The sequence below is a fragment of the Pleurodeles waltl genome, chromosome 7, assembly GCF_031143425.1.
Source record: "Pleurodeles waltl isolate 20211129_DDA chromosome 7, aPleWal1.hap1.20221129, whole genome shotgun sequence".
NCBI classification, from domain to species: domain Eukaryota; kingdom Metazoa; phylum Chordata; class Amphibia; order Caudata; family Salamandridae; genus Pleurodeles; species Pleurodeles waltl.
The window spans coordinates 396781917-396801315 of record NC_090446.1 but is presented as its reverse complement, the minus strand read 5'-3'; the positions used below and the strand labels follow the sequence as shown (position 1 = coordinate 396801315).

The following is a 19399-nucleotide window of genomic DNA, read 5'->3' as shown; positions in this document are numbered from 1 at the left end:
GCGTAGAATATGTAATGCAGGCGGGTGTAGTGTGTGTCGCCCTCTGGGATTCATTAATATTTCTAGGAGGGCTGCCATTGGGTGCCCTGCGTAGTGTCTCATGCCCATCCCCTCTCGTTCGGCATGTTGTGCTTTCGCTAACCATTGCAACTGGCAGGCCAGATAGTAGATTTCCACATCCGGGGCTGCCAGTCCTCCCACCGCTGTGGGTCTTTGGAGCGTACTTATTTCTAGTCTATGTCTGCCCGCTCCCCAGATGAAACCAGTCATAGTGGAGTTAATATCACGGAATAAAGAGTGAGGAACAAGTAGTGGCAGGGTCGAGAAACAGTACATCAGTCTGGGTAGGGCTACCATTTTTACTAGTGGTATTCTCCCTGCAACCGACAGTGAAGTGTTTTCCAAAACAGGATATCTGAGCACAGCCTCTGAACCGCTTGGTGCATATTTCCCTCCAGTAGATCTCCGGGCTTGTGATAGATGTGCACACCCAGGTAGCGAAAGGTGGTGGGGGTCCATTTGAGCCCTTGTGTGTTTCCCACTTTTGGTGCACCCTCCCTCAATGGGAAGATATGAGACTTCCGCCAGTGAATGTGTAGTCCTGATAAATCTCTGAACCTTTCCAGTAGAGCCATTGCTCTCGGCAGTTCTACTTCCACGTCCTCCAGAAAGAGTAGCATATCATCTGCTTAGAGCGCAATGTGGTGATTTTGACCCTCGATATTGAGCCCTTTGTAGTAGTTGCCTGATCTCGCAGCTTGTGCGAGTGGCTCCATCGCTATTGCAAATAGCAGAGGCGACAGAGGGCATCCCTGTCTAGTGCCCCTGCCAACTAGATATGGTTCTGATATTGTTCGACCCGTGCGTACATGTGCCATAGGTTTTGTATAGAGTAGTTATGTGCACCATAGAAAGCCCTGCTCCAAGCCCATTCGCAACATTACCTGCTCTAAAAAATCCCACCGGAGACTATCAAAGGCTTTCTCAATGTCCACCTCTATAATTGCTGCGTTTTGCAGGTTTGGGGAGATAGATTGTAGGATCGAGATCAGTCGTCTAATATTCATGGCTGTGCTATGCTGAGGGATAAACCCAGTTTGGTCTAAGTGAATCAGTGTTGACAGGTGAGGTAAAAGCCTGGTAGCCAGAATCCGGACGAGTATTTTATAGTCCATATTTAGCATGGACAGAGGACGGTAGGAGCACACATCTGTTGCGGGCCTGCCTGGCTTTAAGAGTGGTGTCACTATGGCTTAGTTCGTGGACTGAGGCAGTCCTCCTATTTCCCACGCCGCTGAATAGAGTGAGCTGAGTTGCGGGGACAGCAAGTCCAGGTATGCGGCGTAAAACTCCAGAGGGAGCCCATCCGCCCCCAGGACCTTTCCCCTAGCCATTGCTCCCACCGCCACTGTGATATCCGCGGGAGACACTGGTTCTGACAGGGTCTTCTGAGCCTCTTCCCCCAGTCGTGGGAGCAGAAGATCATATAAGTCCTGCAGTTGCGCCGGATGTAGTGCCTCCGACGGTGGGGCATATAACAGGGAGTAGTAGCTAGTGAACCTGTCATTAATGTCCCCCTGCCTGTAAAGCCTTCTTCCCGTGGGGTCTTCAATCTCTGTTACCAAAGACTGAAGTTGCGGCAGAGCCGCAAGCCAGGCCAATAACGACCCCTCTCTGTCCCCCTCCACGTGCTGTCTGGTCATGTCGTTTTTATAACCAAAGCATCTCAATTTTTCTACTGCTACAGTGACCCTTTCTCTTGTTTCCGTAAGGAGGGGGGACAATTCCGGGGCACCCAGTCTCCTACGTTCAATATCTCTAAGGTCTCTCTCGTATTTCCAGATGTCCTCCTCTAGGGTCTTCCTAACCCCCACCTGCTATACATTTGCCCCTAATGACTGTCTTAAAAGCCTCCCATTCAAGTGCTCGGGATGACTCAGTTCCTGTGTTATGTTTGAAGAATTTACTTATTGTGGCCTTAATGGATTGCTTAAATGCACCATCTTCAAGCAATTCTACTCTGAATCGCCAGTTTGGTATTCGTGGTCGGTCCCTTTTCCAGGCCAACATAAGTAGCAAGGGATTGTGATCTGAGACCGTGCGGCACAGGTATTCTGCTGCCACTGCTACGCTATTTACTTCTGGGGAAGCTAAAAACACATCTAAACAGACATGAAAGTCATGTAGGTGAGAGTAAAAGGAGTAATCTTGCTCCGTGGGGTGGAGGTATCTCCAACAGTCTGTGAAGCCCCCGTGTTGTTGCCAGTTGGAGAATGTTTTGGCCAGTCTATTAGTTGGGGAGCGCTGCAGGGGAGGATGGGATCTGCCGAATTCTGGGTCAGCGATGCAATTAAAATCACCAATGGTTGCTTGGGTGAGATGGGGTCCCAGAGTGTGAGAGAGAGCTGCGAGAAAGGTACCCTGTTCCTGATTTGGCGCTTAAATTCCCCTGAGTGTTATATCTCTGCCCTCTAGTTTCCCAGTTACCAGGACATAACGTCCCTCTTTATCTACAATTTCATGTGTTTTTTGAAACAGCACTCCCGGTCGGATCCACAGCAGTACCCCTCTAGCGAATGCTGAATAGGTTGTGGCATATATTTGGCCTCACCATCTTTTAGTGATAGCCTTAACCTCCTGTTCCATCAGGTGTGTATCCTGAATAATGGCTATATGGACCCCTCTTCTTTTGAGTTGACTACAGACTTTGGGGGTTATTCTAACTTTGGAGGAGTGTTAATCCGTCCCAAAAGTGACGGTAAAGGGACGGATATACCACCAGCCGTATTACGAGTTCCATAGGATATAATGGACTCGTAATACGGCTGGTGGTAAATCCGTCACTTTTGGGACGGATTAACACCTCCTCCAAAGTTAGAATAACCCCCTTTGTATCTTTTACTCATACTGTTCAGACCCCTGACATTCCAAGTAAGAAATTTGTAGGTTAGGGGGGTTTCCATGGAGAGTATTTATGTGAAATGTAGCTTTCTCTGACCCCTCGCACCCAATGGTTGTGGGTTGACAAGGATGTGCCCTCGGAATTGACAGGTATGATGGAGCTGACAGGGCTGGGAGTGATAAAACTGTAAGAAACTAACCAGTAACCCAGAACCCCAACTCCCTCTCCCCAGGGCCAGCATCTAAACTATCCCTGTCCAAAATTTCAATAGCCTAACTAACATTGTATGTTCAGGGGTGAGGTAAAAAAGCCCAAGAGCAAGCTTCTCCGGCATGCTCCCCGGAACCCATTCATCCAGTCGTGTTCCATCCCCCGCTGCATCGTCGTAGGTGCAATAGCACCGCAGAAGGAGGTCAGACGGGGCCCCGGTGGAGCGTGGGGCACGGTATCAACATTTTGTCCAGTTTGTTGTGGGTACCTTCCGAACCATGATGTAGGCCCGTTGGCCCACCCATCTCCGCCCAGTTTGAGGAAGTGGAGTTTCTCCTTTTGTAGATGAGGTGATAGCTTGTAATCCTATAGTTCGGAGGTCCTTGAAGTATTTCGTCTGCAGTCCCCTCGGTTACCTTTGGCAGGATGTCGGAGGCATCGTGGGATGAGAAGGAAGCGCTGCCAAATGTGGAGTCGTGGTCAGACAAGACCTCAGAGGGGTGAGACGATTCACGCCCCCCCACATTTGGGGGGGCATGAATGTTTCCTGTAGTGCTTGGTTGCGCGGAGGCACTGCGGCCGTTCGCCACCTGCCAGGTCTTCCACGCGGTCTGGTGCTTGCCCGGTTTGTCCCTGCCGGTGGTTCCGCAGAGGCCGGGTCATACGATTCCAGCCCTTCCCACACCAGTTGGGGCGTGGTGAAGAAATTGACCTTGTTGTTTGTGGTTATCCTTAGGTTGGCTGGAAACAGCATGGCATACTGGATTCCCCGTTCTCTGAGCTTTTTTTTAGCCTTGGAGAAGATGCCCTCTGTTTTTGTGTTTCTCTGGTGAAGTCCGGGATCATTAATTTGCTGGTCCCCCATTCTGATCTCCCCTTTCAGTCTCGTCTGGATCAGGATGTGGTCCCGGTCCTTGAAGTGGAGCGGTTTGGCAATTACCGGACGTGGCCTCGCCCCTGGGGGTGGCGTTCTTCCTGGCACTCTGTGAGCCCGTTCAATTGCAAAAAAGGGTGATAGCCCCTCAGGGGCCACCGCCTCCCGTATCCACAGTTCCAAGAATACTTCATTGTTTGCTGCTCCCTGCTCTGCTCTCTCTGGGAGTCTCACCAATCGTAGATTGCCTCTGCGAGCCCTGTTTTCTGTGTCCTCCGCCAGTGTCGCTAGGGTTTTGACTTGGGAGGTGAGTTTGGGTAAGTTCTTAGTCAGTGCTTGATAGTTCGGTGCTAGTTGTTCCAGGGATTTTTCGTTCGATACAACTCTATCCGTCAGGCGGCGATGATCGTCTCTGAGCAGGGTCAGATCTACCGTTAAAGTGTCAATCTTTAGCTCCAGGACATCTCGGTATGCTTGAATCGCCTGGAGTATGGTGTCCAGGGGGGGTCTCTTGGGATATGTTGTGATTACTGGCTACCTGTTTGGTGACTCGCCCCTCCGGGAGGTTCTCTCCTGTAGTCTCTCTGTCTGGGCCCTCTCATTTTTTGGGCTTGCCCATCGTTTTGACTGTCGTTCTCACTCTTGCCGTGAGGACTGGCTGCCAGGACCAGGTAACGGTGTTCTGGGTCCAGTCCCACCACTTGGTTGAGGAAACAGAGCGGGTCTTGGGTTGTCCCGAATGCAGGCCCCACGTTATAGCCCCTGGCCCAGGGGTACGTTGTCCAGGTCTGGGGTCCGTAGGTCTCAACCCGGCCCCTCACAGCACAAACCCGGGGCCCCGAGTAAGGGTTTGGGCGATCTGTGTGTGACTCGGGTTCTCACCAGCGTGATGGGGCGCACCAGCTGGCACCGCCCGCCCAGTCAGCGAGCCCACAGCAGTGCCCCTCAGGTCTCGGCAATTCTTGGTGCTAGCGGTAGCGCAGGTCCCCTTGTCCCGGCGTGCTGGTGTTGCAGGGGTTCGTCAATGCGATGGGGTCGATTTTTGCCTCCCCCCACGATCTCCTCATACTCTGCAGGACGGGGGCATCACTAACTCTTTCTCGGCTTAGGGGCGCCAGCAACGGAGCTGCGCTCCCCCACCAGCCGCCAAATGCTCGCAGCCGTCACTCACCCCCTGTGCAGGTCTCCTCAGGGTCGCCAGTCGGGGGGTGGTCAGCCCTCTCTCGCTCCGTCCAGAGCCGAGGGGGCCCCCCTGGTCAGCACCCCCTCTCCGCACCCGCTCAGGCAGCGTTCCCGGGGCCTAGCTCCACAGCTGCATCCTCGCCCGCTTCTGCTGCGCGGCTGCCATCTTGCCCCGCAGTTTCCTCTTCTTAAATTGCCCTTTCTAGGGCACCAGAGCCTCTCGTGTCTTCAGGAGAGGTGTTTTCCTGTGCACTGGGCTCTTGGCATTGCCCAGCGCAACCCGGCCTCACTCCCCAATCGGCTGGAAATACAGGATATGGTAGGCCCTCTGAGGACCGCCAGGAGCTCCGCTTCAAGCGTGCTGCTCTATCGGCCTCAGACCACGCCCCCCTCAACCCTGATTATGAACGATTCAAACTAAGACAGGCAAAACAGACCGACGCGGAATCAGTGGACATATTTACGCGCAACTGTGCAAGCTGGCAAGCACTTGTACAGGCCTAAACCAGCATGAGGAAATAAGGGCCCAAATAATCCAGGGGTGTCGCTCCAACCTGCTGCAAAAGCTCATACTATGGCAGCCAGGCATCACACTGGACGAAATCCTGATCCTTGCCCTCTCCCACGAGCTCTCCAACAGCTGTGCAGAGGACATGGCAGTTGCCCTGGGGCGATCTATCCAGGCACAAGAATCAACAAAGTTGGCCCCTGTGAAGGACAAACAAGTCGATGTCATCTAAGGGCGCCCAAACACCCAGCACACCCTCCCTTGAGAGACAGGACAGAAAAGACTCTGGAAACTGTTGTTGTGACCACAAGACACCGGGAGTGTGCCCGGCAAAGGCCTGCTCAAAGTGCAGAAGACTCAACCATTTTGCCAAGGTCTGCTGAGGGGGCCAGCCCAGGTCAGGAGCTACAATGACAAGAAGGGCCACAGTGAGACACAGCAGCCGTCGAAGACACAGGAATGACCGCATTGGAAGCATGCCCGGGAAGCGCACAGTACAAGGATGAAGAGGACGAGGATATCTTCATCATCTCTTTTGCAGGGAGGCCAGAGCAACGACGGAGGCCACCGCCCATGTTCGCCGTGACTATCAACGGTACTCCAGTAACAACGCTTATCGACACTGGCGCATCCATGAATGTCATGGGCATAGAGCAGTATATCAAGTTGTCGCCTCTGCCCCTCCTCAAGCCCTATCAAACTAAAATATACACCTATGGGGGCCAGGACACGATACCTGTGAGAAGGGGTGATCGAGGTAGACATCAGTGGTACCCGTCGCTCGACCAGAGCGAGATCCTACGTGACCAAAGGAAAAAAGGGGACTCTGCTAGAGTGCCACACAGCCGATGACCTCGAGCAGGTGTTTTTTGCGCGACAAATACATGGCTCCCATGCAGAAGCAGTGCTGACGGAATCCCCAGGGCTCTTCAAAGGACTAGGCAAGCTCAATGGAAGCAGTTCCAGCTGCATATCGATCCCAAGGTCAAACCCACAGCTTTGAGACATTGGCACGTGCCATTTTATCTGAGACCTCTTGTTGAACAGGAACTCCAAAACGCTAGAAGAACTAGGGGTTATTAAAAAGGTCACGGGCCCAACACCCTGGGTATCACCCCTTGTAATCGCCACAAAGCCAAAACAACCGGGAGCGGTCCGCCTGAGTGTGGACATGCGGCTGCCCAAAGAGGCCATTAAAAGAGAGCGGCACATCACCCCCACTATGGATGACAATATTGCGGACCTCAATGGAGGCCAGTGGTTCTCCAAGTTGGACCTGATCTCGGGATATCACAAGCTAGAGCTGCACCCAGAGATCTGCAATATCACCACCTTTTCCACACATGTGGGGTTCCGCCATTATAAGATGGTCAGCTTCTGGGGTCTCCGCAGCTGCCGAAATTTTCCATAAGGGAAACTTTGTCCGGACTGGCGGCTGTCATCATCCTCAGTGATGATATCCTCACCTTCTCCGAAACCTTGGAAGAACACCATCAATGCCTGCGAGCCACTCTCCAAAGACTCTCCGAGGCCGGCTTAACGCTAAATAAAACGAAGTGTGCGTTCTACCGTAACTCTGTTTATTTTTTTGGTTACATTTTCTCGAGGGAAGGGCTGCAGATCGACCCCAGGAAAGTGGATGCCACTAAGTGAGCCTCAGTCCCCGGGAACATCACGGACGTATGGAGCTTCCCCAATATGGCCACATACTGTGGGAGGTTTATTCCCCGGCTGGCCACCATGGCCGAACCACTTCAGCAGCTCACGAGATCCGACACCTAGTGGGAATGGGGCCCCAAGGCTGGCAGGGCTTTCAAAGACATCAAAAGAGCCCTCCTGGACAAAGTGACCATGGCATATTTTCATCCATGATGAAGGACGGAAGTGGTCCAAGGGTAGGTCGCTCCCCCTGCCGCTGCAGCTCCTCCAGCTCCTCCAGGTTCCCGAGTTCCTGAGACCCACCTCACAGTAAGCACCCCCCACCTCCCAGCCCCTCGCCCTGCCCCGCGCTACTCACCCTCTCTCCTGCTCCTGCTTCTTTTCTTCTTCTCTGTTCTTCCTCCTCGCTCCTCGCCTGTAATCTTCTTCTGTACTCTTCTTCTCCCCGTCTTCTCTCTTCTTCTGTGTGCTTCTCTGCCTCTCCCGTCGCCTCTCTTCTTCTTCATCTTCTTCTGAGGTCTTCTGCCTGTCTTCTGCCTTCTGTTCTTCGTATCTTCATCTGTGATCTTCTGCTCTTCTGTGAACTTCTGCTTTTCTGAGTTCTTCTGGACTCCTGTTCTTCTGTTCTCCTGTTCTTCCGGTCTTCTGTTCTTCCGGTCTTCTGTTCTTCCGTCTTCGGCTCCTCTGCCCCCTCCGTCTTCTTCTCCCCGCGCCTGCCCTCCTGCTCCTGCCTCATCCCCCTCCCTCACTCGCCTCCCCCTCTCTATCACCCCTATCTAACCCATTCGCTATCTACCTCCCTCTCTCCTCCTATCCACCTATCTCTCTATATCTCTATCTCACTATCTAACTCCCTCACTCTCCACCTCCTCCTATCTACCTATCTATCTATTTCTCTATCTATCGATTTCTCTATCTATCCATTTTCTATCTATTTCTCTATCTCTCCCCCCCTTCCCGCCACCCCCTCTATTACCTATTCTTCCTATCCTCTCACTCTACCTCTCACCCACCTCTACAACCCCCCCTCCCCTATCTTCACAACCCTACTCCTATCTCTCTTCCTAATCTCCCAAACCTCCTAACACTCTCCCCCCTCCACCCTTAAACCTCCCTCCCCCAGCTCTTCTCACTCTACCTGTCCCCCCTCCCTCGCGCATTCCCGCCGCGACCTCCTGCATGCCCCCGCCCCCCCCCAGCTCCCATTCGCCCCCAGCTGACCCCTCCCCCCCTCCTACCTGATATGGCGGCCGCTGCGCGGAGGCGCGCCAGAGGCAAGCCCGTCTGCGCCCGTCCGCGCCTGGCCCGCGCCCAGCGCCACGACCCCTGTCCCCAGCTCTCCCAAACCCCGCTGATCCACTACGACCCCACCACCCTCCTCGCCCTCAACCCAGGATGCTCCAACACCTGCTTCCAAGCTCACCCCAAACGCACCCATGGACCCTTCGCCTGCAACTCCTGCAAACGCATCTTCCACCACGCAACTACCACGACCACAAGCCCACGCGCCATCAACCACCTCAAGTGCATCCTGGTCAATGCTCGATCCGTCCACAAGCACGCCGTTGAACTCTGGGACCTCCTGGACTCCACAGCACTTGACGTCGCCTTCATCACGGAGACCTGGATGAACGCCTCCTCTGCTCCAGACATCGCCACCGCCATCCCCGAAGGCTACAAGATCTCCAGAAAAGACTGCACCAACCAAGTAGGAGGAGGTATCGCCATCGTCTTCAAAGACTCCATCAGCGTCACCACCTCCACCGAAGACACCCCTCTCGCCACTGAACACCTGCATTTTCAGATTCGCACCGACCCGAGGACCACCCTCAGAGGATCCCTCGTCTACCGTCCTCCCGGACCGCGCGCCCCCTTCAGCGACGCCATAGCCGACTTCATCTCCACGCACGCCCTCGCCTCACCGGACTACATCCTCCTAGGCGACCTCAGCTTCCATCTGGAACAAAACAACGACCCCAACACCACCACCCTGCTCGACAACCTCGCCAACCTCGGCCTCAAACAACTGGTGAACACCGCCACCCACATCGCCGGACACACGCTTGACCCTATTTTCTCCGCCAGCAAACACGTCTTCTTCAGCCACACCTCCGCTCTACACTGGACTGACCACAGCTGTGTCCACTTCACATTCCGACGCGAGACCCGCCACCTCCGCACTCAACCCATCCCTCGTCGACAGTAGAACAAGATCCCCGAAGAGCAACTCTTCTCAGCACTCGCCGCCAACCAACCCACCCTCACCACCGACCCCAACGACGCAGCCCTCAGCCTCACAAACTGGATCTCAAACTGCGCAGACAACCTTGCTCCCCTCAAACGCAAGCATCGACAGACCAACACCAAAAAACCTCTCTGGTTCTCTGACACCCTCAAAGAATCAAAGAAAACTTGTCGCGCCCTCAAGAAGGCCTGGTGCAAGGACCACACCGCTGACAACATGACCGCCCTCAAGAACGCTACCCGCGAACACCACCACCTGATACGCGCTGCTAAAAAGAACTTTTTCACCGACAGACTGGACAAAAACAGCCACAACAGCAGAGAACTCTTCAGCATCGTCAAGGAGTTCTCCAACCCCAACGCCAACGCCGTCACGCCCTTACAGGATTTGTGCGAATCCCTCGCCACTTTCTTCCATCGCAAGATCAGCGACCTCCACGACAGCTTCGGACACCAGACCCAACATAACACCACCGAACCCGCACCCCCGGCCATTACCCTCAACAACTGGACCCACATCAACACTGAAGAAACCAAATCCATCATGAACTCTATCCACTCCGGCGCCCCTTCGGACCCCTGCCCTCACTTCATCTTTAACAAAGCCGACGACATCATCGCCCGCACCTCCAGACCGTCATCAACTCTTCTTTTTCTTCTGCTACCTTCCCCGAATGCTGGAAACACGCCGAAGTCAACGCCCTACTAAAGAAACCTATGGCTGACCCGAGCGACCTGAAAAACTTCCGCCCCATCTCCCTTCTGCCTTTCCCAGCCAAGGTAATAGAGAAGACCGTCAACAAACAGCTGACCACCTTCCTGGAAAACAACAACCTGCTCGACCCTTCACAAACCGGATTCCGAACCAACCACAGCACGGAAACCGCCCTCATCTCAGTCACTGACGACATCAGAACACTGATGGACAACGGTGAAACAGTCGCCCTCATTCTCCTCGACCTCTCGGCTGCCTTCGACACCGTCTGTCACCGCACCCTAATCACCCGCCTCCGCTCCACCGGGATCCAAGGCCAGGCCCTGGACTGGATCGCCTCCTTCCTCTCGAACTGTTCCCAAAGAGTTTACCTCCCTCCGTTTCGCTCAGAACCCACCGAGATCATCTGCGGCGTACCTCAAGGCTCAGCCCGACATTCTTCAATGTCTACATGAGCCCCCTCGCCAACATTGTTCGCAAGCACGACATCATCATCACCTCCTACACCGACGACACCCAACTTATACTCTCCCTCACCAAGGACCCCGCCAGCGCCAAGACCAACCTACAAGAGGGTATGAAGGACGTCGCAGATTGGATGAGGCTCAGCCGCCTAAAGCTGAACTCTGAAAAAACTGAAGTCCTCATCCTCGGCAACACCCCGTCCGCCTGGGACGACTCCTGGTGGCCCACGGCCCTCGGCACCGCACCGACCCCCACAGACCACACCCGCAACCTCTGCTTCATCTTGGACCCTCTTCTCACCATGACCAAGCAAGTCAATGCTGTGTCCTCCGCCTGCTTCCTCACCCTCCGCATGCTCCGCAAGATCTTCCGCTGGATCCCCGCCGACACTAGAAAAACCGTGACCCACGCCCTCGTCACGAGCCGCCTGGACTACGGCAACACCCTCTACGCCGGGACCACAGCCAAACTCCAAAATCGCCTGCAACGCATTCAAAACGCATCGGCACGCCTCATCCTCGACGTACCCCGCAACAGCCACATCTCCGCACACCTGAGACACCTGCATTGGCTCCCAGTCAGCAAAAGGATCACCTTTCGACTTCTCACCCACGCACACAAAGCCCTCCACAACAAGGGACCGGAATACCTCAACCGACGCCTCAGCTTCCACGTCCCCACCCGCCTCCTCCGTTCCTCTGGTCTCGCACTCGCTGCCGTCCCTCGCATCCACCGCTCCATGGCGGGTGGGAGATCTTTTTCCTTCCTGGCGGCCAAGACCTGGAACTCCCTCCCCACCAGCCTCAGGACCACCCAGGACCACCCCGCTTTCCGGAGACTCCTAAAAACCTGGCTATTCGAGCAGCAGTAACCCCCCCTTTCCCCTAGCGCCTTGAGACCCGCACGGGTGAGTAGCGCGCTTTATAAATGTTAATGATTTGATTAATGATTTGGTGGCGGATGCCAGCCCCATCAGGCTTGGCTCGGTTTTACTCCAGGAACAAAGCTACTAGAACTGGGCCCCAGTGGCCTATGCGAGGAGGGCACTCTCTGTGACAGAAGCCCGGTACACCCAGGTCGAGAGGGAGGCACTCGCCATCAGGTGGGCCTGTGAACATTTTCACTTATACCAATATGGCCATGAGATTTGCGTGGTTACCACTCACAAGCCACTGGTGACCCTGTTTGCCAGCACCGCTAAATTTGCCCCATCAAGGATCGAAAGGTGGGCAGTACTTCTCCAGTCCTACAGATTCCAGGTTGTCTACTGTCCAGGGGTCAACAACCCGTCTGACTATTTGTCACGAAATTCCCCACTTGTTTGCATTACCCGAACACGAAGGGGAGGAAGGGGAGAAGATGGAAGGTTTTGTGAGCATGGTGATCCAGTTGGCATGCCCCACCGCCCTGACGGTGCCGGAGATAGCTGAATGATCCCAGGAAGACCCGGTCATAGGCAAATCCAAGGAAGCATTGGCAGATCGACAGTGGTAGCACTTCCTGGATGGAGCCCGAGCCCTTGACTCAGAGGAGCGCAAAGCAATGCAACTGGTTTGGAGGGTGAAGTTTGAATTGTCGGTGAGACAGGAAGGACTCCTGCTACGAGGACAGCGGCTAGTAATACTGCAGTCTCTTCAAGGTAGGGTAGTGGAACAGGCCCATTAGGGACATCAGGGGGCTGCAAAGACCAAAGTCCGGCTCAGAAGCAAAGTGTGGTTCCTGGTGATGGATGCCCTGGTCAACAAGAGCGTGAGGAAGTCCCACCCTTGCGCCATAACCACCTGAGATCCACCCCTTGCCCCCGTGGTGACGGAGCCGCCAAGCAGCCAACCCTGGTCCAAAATAAGCCTGGATTTTGGAAGCTTTCCGGATGGCCGGCTGATGGCTGTGATGATCGACTCCTGCACACGCCTCCCCGTGGTGGAGCTGGTCCTGGAAAAGACATTCACTCTAGTGGGTCTACCAGACGAAGTTCGAACAGACAATGGGCCTCTGTTTCACGGGCAAGAATTTCAGGAATTTCTCCAGTCGTTAGCAAAAAACACTGTTGGATCACTCCTAAGTGGCCTCAGGCTATTGGAGACGTTGAGCGGTTTATGATGATCCTCAAGGGGAGGACGCGCAATACTGCCTGCACAAATTCTTAAGAGCATACCGGCAGATGCACCCCCGACTGTGCCCCTGCGGCCCTGCTATTCAGGAAGCCACCCCGTCACGGTATCCCTGCGGATGTGCAGTGGCAGCCAGTCCTGCTGGAAATGACAAGGGTGCAAAGGAAGAGACAACAAACTAACATAAAAGCCAGCGAGAGGTGACGAGCGAAACACCCTGATCTGAGGGTGGGTGACACGGTTATTCTGAAAGATAGTTATCCGAGTGGAAGTCCAGAACTCCCTATGAACCTGACATCTGTGTGCTCGAGAAAATGGAAGAGGACATGATCAATTCCAGCAGGAACGGGCGGCATGCCACCCGAAATGTCTCATGGTTCTGCACGGTGGTACCGACAGACGGTGGCACGGACACCTAGCTCCGAGAGGAGGATGATGAGGACCTGGGAGGTGAAGGTTCACAGCTGGGCTGCAGTGCGGCTGCGCGTCCGGAACCGCGGAGTGGTGACTCGTATGACACTGATCAACGCTGTCAATGTGAACTGGTAGAAGTGCTGACGAAGGGTCCGACCGAGCGGAATGAAAAATACAACCTGCGCCCCAACCCGACACCCATCCAGCGGCTGCGAGATTTCTTTTGTTGATCCAGACTGTGCCCATATTTTGTTGCCTCCAGCTTATGGAGGCAGGGCTTCGGCCCCAAAGGTTATAAATAAATGGGTCGGCTGTCCTCGTGGTCAGTCTACAAGTACGCAACTAATGTGTGTGTTGTGCCTCCTTGTGACCTGCGCTTCCGCATCCCCAGCACCCCGTTGAGGCCCCGGGTCGCTTCTCCACACACTTAACATGGCCGCGAGGAAAAGCACATTAGTGGATTTGTACATATACGGTATAGACTCTAGAAAGTAGACTAAATATTGGTCCTACCTCTTTGTTGCCGCCATATATGTTTTGCTCCTGAAGATCGCGTGCTGTGTTACTTACATAAGTGCGCTGTTCAAGCTGTACTCATAAGGTCGTCACCATGCTCCGGCGGACAGCGGGCTGCGCCCTTCTCTTTTGCAGGCGCCTTCGAGCTCCATTAAGTCTGGTACGGGGAGCAGCAACCAGAGTAGAGGGTAGGTGAGAGAGAGAGAGATACGCGATGTAGTAGTGGGCAACGACATGACTTGCTTATTGGGCAGAAAAGTAATAATACGTGCCAGTTGCCTTTCGCTGTTCTGAAGTTGGGATTGGTGGCTTACCGTGGCTCAACTCCCCACAGATTCAGTTTATGAGGCCGTCATGTAATTAGGGTTGCCCTAATTAGCCCACAAGATTTCATTGGGGGTTGAACAAGCATTTCACGCATCTTGTGTACCTTTAATGCATCATTTAAGCCTTTTTGGACGCTTTTAAGATCAGCAACATTCCACAATCTAAAATATGAATAAGAATATAAAACAATTACAGATTGTTTTATGTTTAAATGATAATTGTCAAATCGTGACACTTCGAAGTACTCTCAGCTCACATTTGTCTATTAGAAGGCATGCAGAGTGGTAGGATTCGACGAAGCCGTAACTAGTAACTGTCAAACGGATAATGTTCCCCGCCAGCTATACATCCAAATTTGAAGTGTGATAAACGTATACAGTTCATTTAAACACCTTGCAGAAGAATTGCCGTATTGTGCCATAGTTCGCTGTGTGTCTTATCAGCCTGTAAAGTTTGGAATTTCAGTATCGTACTATGCTTGGGGGTCTTTAGCTTAAATTGGGAGGATGCTAAGCAGTGAACTAACTACCTAGCTTCTGTTGGGGTATCTGTATTTTACGGTCAACTTGGTTCTAAAGCGCTGCCTACAGGAACACAGGAGTCCAGCTTGCTTGGAAATCTGTGCGTGCACAGTTAAATCCATTGTATTGTATTGCATTGTATTGATATAGCGCTTACTACCCCAGACGAGGCGTCGAAGCGCCTTTGGCACCTTAGTGAGCAAAATAGAAAGAGAGGACAGTAGGAAGAGTTATAAATAATATTTGGGCAAACCGCTTGCGTCCTCCTCAAACTAGGACCTCCGAAAGTGCCGTTAGCAGAACTATCATCAGACCCCCACACCTCCTTAGAGGGATAAAAACACCACATGCCCAGATTTACGATATCATGAGTAAAACTGGAGAGCTACAAGAGTAGGTTACCACAAAATCTTTGTTAATTGTGTCCTGGGTGTCTGTCGACCACCAGATACAGCTTGGACCTGAGTGTATAGCTTCCAGAATTCTAATTTTTTCCCCTTTATATTCAACCATCAGTCTCATGGGTAACACCCTGAGGGTGGTGTGCCACATGCTTCCTGCTCAATTCTGTTATCATCAGAGATCTCGTATTTGCCAGGGTGTTGGCACTCAGGTCACGGAAAAGGAGAATACAGTGATCAACCAATATCACTTTCTTATTTTTAGTGGCCTTTCATAGTATTGTGTCCCTCAAGTCTTCTTCAATTTTGACCACCACCATCATTGGTAGCATATGCAGGGCAGCTCCTGCAACCTATGTTGCAAACATTTTGTCAATGCTAAGTGCAACTGATTACAGCGGGATGCAGGTGCTAGCTCCGAAATCGTGTCAAAGCCTGTGGTTAGTAGATGACAGTACCTTCACAACATCCAGGGCCCTTGTCTTCACACACATATGGACATTATCGCAGCAGGGGTGAGTCGGCAAGGATTAATTTTCTCTCTGGGCAGTTTGTGCAGAGTGGGGTCTACCATTGTGTGTTTTTCATATACAGACTCCTTCCTTCTTCCTAAATTATCTCGTACTCGTTCCCACTTTTCTGTAAACTCCCACACGTTGGTGTTTGTGTTTCTTATGCTCTGTACCACCAATAAACTTGTTGAACTATCATTTTTTCAAAGTTGTACCAGTGGAAATAAAACTGCGTTCAGCAATGCAGCAGTTTCAACTAGAATACTACTGATGATGCCTTTAGAGCGAATTTTGTGCAGCTATATAGACTTGAATAGGGGCTTTGCTGATGTTCGTATGTGTTTGTTGTACTGACGTTTAGTTGTGGGTAAGTTGCATAATAAAGTGGTGAAGCCATTTAGAAACCTCTGTGGTCAATACTGATTTGTTGGATTCTGTTGTATTGAAGAAAGTTTCCTACAGTATGTAAATTTGGAGTAGCTAAGCTCCCTCTTGTATGAGGGAGAGAGTCTCTCTCACTCTCGCTCTCCATGCATACACTTTGCAAAATGTAATCCTCCTTCTGGTGTAGTACTTGTTAAAATTGTTCAGCACTGCAAACCATGACTGTCTTTTCTGGGCTAGTGGTTGTCTTCTGATGCTGCAAAGGAAGTGTTTGCTGTTTTCAAATCTGCCTCTTCTTGCAAGGCTATTTGCACCTCTAGCCCCATTTCAGATGTATCTGCTAAAGCTTCTTTGATTAGCTCCATTGGGATGTCCAGTTTTGTTAAGATTAGGATCGGTCCTCAGGTTACCTATTAATTTGGTTCTCTCCTCCAGCCTCGCCAAAGCCTCAAGCACACACTGAAAGTGAACATTTCTTTCATGCCTTTTTTTTTTTTTTTTGCATCTTCAGTTTGGCCTTCCAGTGTCCGCATTCTACCTCAGTAGTCTCCTATTTGCACATGCTGCATCCTGACAATCTCTTCTTCTTCACAGCAGGTATATCTAGCTCTATCAAGCGAATGTTCTTGAGAACTTTATGCAGTGTGTTTTATATAAGTGCAGTAGCACCCACACATGTAGATGTCTCTCTTTTATTTGTAGGGTTGCTAGATGCTTCATCCCCTCCTAGTTTAACCACGGATCTGCAAATAAATTCTCTTGTTCTTGTGAGTGTGCCATAGTGTTCACATCAGATGCAGTGGCGGCTGGAGTTGCGGCAAAGAGTTGGGGAAGAGCAAAACAAAAATAAAACCCCCCCAAAAAAACTTGCCTGCCACATCGCTCCTAATTTGTTGCTCTTCTGGGTCCCTCGCTGAAGGTACAGGCTCCCAGCCTGCCCTGAGGCCAAGCCTAACGCTGCTCTCATGCTGCTGGCAGCATGGGAGCAGCGTCAGGATTGGCTTGAGCGCTCTTGATTTGCTTTGCGCTCTCAGGCAGACTGGAAGCCTGTCCCTGCTCTTTCCAACCCGGCAGCACAGTGCCGGGTTGGAGACAGCTCAGTGCTCGTGTGTTTGGCCGTCCTGAGATGGCTGTCAAAACATACTGAGGGGAGTGCAGCCACCGTTCCCCTGTGCCTGTAATTCCCATGGCCCTGCCCCAAAAAATAATACAATAGTAAACATAGTTAAGTATTGTTTTATTTTTTAAGTTTGCTGCTGGTGGGATGGGGGGGTTGCGATGCTCCTCTGCCATAGCGAAAGAGCCGCTGCTGATCAGATGCCCCAAAACTAGGTGCTGACATAGCACCACTTATGGCAAAGTTCATAACCCCAATTATGATTTTCTCCAATGGTCCAACACTTCTCTACTATTTAGCGAATGCCAGTTTTCAAAAGACTATAGGGTCACCAGATGAGGTGTGGTCCGCTCTTCCTTGGGTAAGTTCTTCATTTCAGAAAGAGATAGGTGAACCCACCCAGGTCTAAGTGTAAGGATCCAACTTTCAGAAGCAGTTCCTCAATCAATAAGCGATATCGTATTGGTGATCCAACGGTATTTATGTCTAAAACTTCAGAGCAACAGCTAGTTGGCATGCGTTTCACCCCTTAGACGGTTATGAACCTGGGGCTTTCTCAAGGCTGCAAAGACATGGAAAATGGGTAATAGATGGGCTACAAATCTACAGATAGAACCACCGTCCAATGTGCAAGCTTACCAAGTTATCCAGGGTGCCATCACCCAGTGTACAAAGTGGTAATTCCAATGATGCAGCGTTAGAAAGTAAATCTAATTCGATGAAGCACCTTCACCCAATGCTAATTGCAAAGTGGTACAAAGAAGGGAGAGTAATAGGTCCAAGAGTGTAACATTGAAATTAAATCAAGGTGTTAGCGGATGATTTTAAGTGCGATTTAGAGAAATATGGTTGCCAGATAGGTTAAGAACTTAATCAAAAGTAGTAACCCAAAAAATGATGAAATTTCGAACTTGTTCAAGTGTAGAAAGGACCCTCAGCCCGCGCAAACTCATACGTCATCATACAGTACCTCTAGTTGTAGTAAGAAATTTATGTCTGTTTTTAATTAGTACAAGTTACCAGTCAAAAAAGTATCTGTACTGTCGTAGTTTGGACTCTTGCTCTAAGCAAGACTGCTGGTTTAAGGATGACAGTACTTATGTTTGTAGGCGACTATGCCTATCCTACAGCAAGTCGCAGCTGTCGTCCCAACCCTTCCGGCTCACTAGCAGCACCTCACCAAAAACCCAAATGGTAAAAGGTGATTTGTGGCAGCCTTTACGCATGGACTCCTGAGTATGACTTCTCAGGGAGTGTCGTGGTTAAACGGAGACTACCCCTTTCTCACAGATACATCATGCCTCATTCAAACACAGGCAGTAACGAAGTTGCAGTAAAGTTTTTCAGTGGTTTTTATTTAACACAACTGCAATCTGAGATATATGTTGCATGGTCTGCAATGATTAGGATAATGAACAGTGCAAGAAATAGAATTGTAAAGACAAGTCATTATTACAAAGACCCCTACCATCTTGCAATAATATGAAAAGACATAAGGTGTATAATATGTACTATTACCCTATCATGATAGGCCTAACCTCCTCCCTAAAGGAGAGCTGGGTATGTTAAACCTAATCTGCCAATGCCATATCCATGAGAGGAGCTCCCAACCCTCGTTACCTTGGAATGAGGTCTCCATCTCAGACTCCGCAGGGACACGAAGACTGAGTCAGCATCCAGATGACATGCAACATCCATATCAGCGATGGTGGCAATGCCCTCTGGTCGGAATCCCTCTGATTATCTGTCTAAAGTGTGATGTATTTATACAGATCTACTCGGACCCCTGACGTAGGTGTGTTCTCAAACAATAGATAACAGGCATGCTTGGGGCGGCAATTAATACAAACAATTCACTCGAAAGCATGGGGAGGGAAAGTCCCTAAGTGTGAACACCTACTGTTTGTTTCTTTGTCACTTGATCTTGACGCCTTAACGCGGTAGCACTGATAATGCAAATCATAACAAGTGGCCTAACTATTTTAGCAGAATTAAATGGGCTAAGACAGAGCAAGCTAAGTAGGTTAAAAGTCACTAGGTGACGGGGGCACGTGTCTGCAAGCCAAAGGCTAAGCTAACTCCTGTTATCCCATTAAAACAAACTAGGATTCACTACAGTACTAGCAAAAATGTATAGTATTTTTTGCATTAGAATCCATCCATCCTACTGTTGTGTGAGCAAACACACCAATGGAGACGGTCATTATATGAGAACCGATCAAAATATGTGCCGATTGGTCATAGGCTAGTTATATAGAAACTCATAGGAGCAAAATAGAACTACACGCATTTCATTATCATATAATGAAGCCAAATGTTAAATCACATCTAACACTC

At 51.2% G+C, this 19399-nt stretch overlaps 1 protein-coding gene across 1 annotated transcript in view; it reads left to right on the top strand.

Moving 5' to 3' along the window:
* The first annotated feature begins 13812 nt into the window (after positions 1-13812).
* The window catches only part of NFS1 (NFS1 cysteine desulfurase), a 651727-nt gene continuing 646140 nt past the window's right edge, over positions 13813-19399 (top strand). The window contains exon 1 of the mRNA XM_069243867.1: positions 13813-13988. Within this exon, the coding sequence (XP_069099968.1) occupies positions 13895-13988 (94 nt within the window). The 5' untranslated portion in view covers positions 13813-13894. The remainder of the gene's footprint in view (positions 13989-19399) is intronic.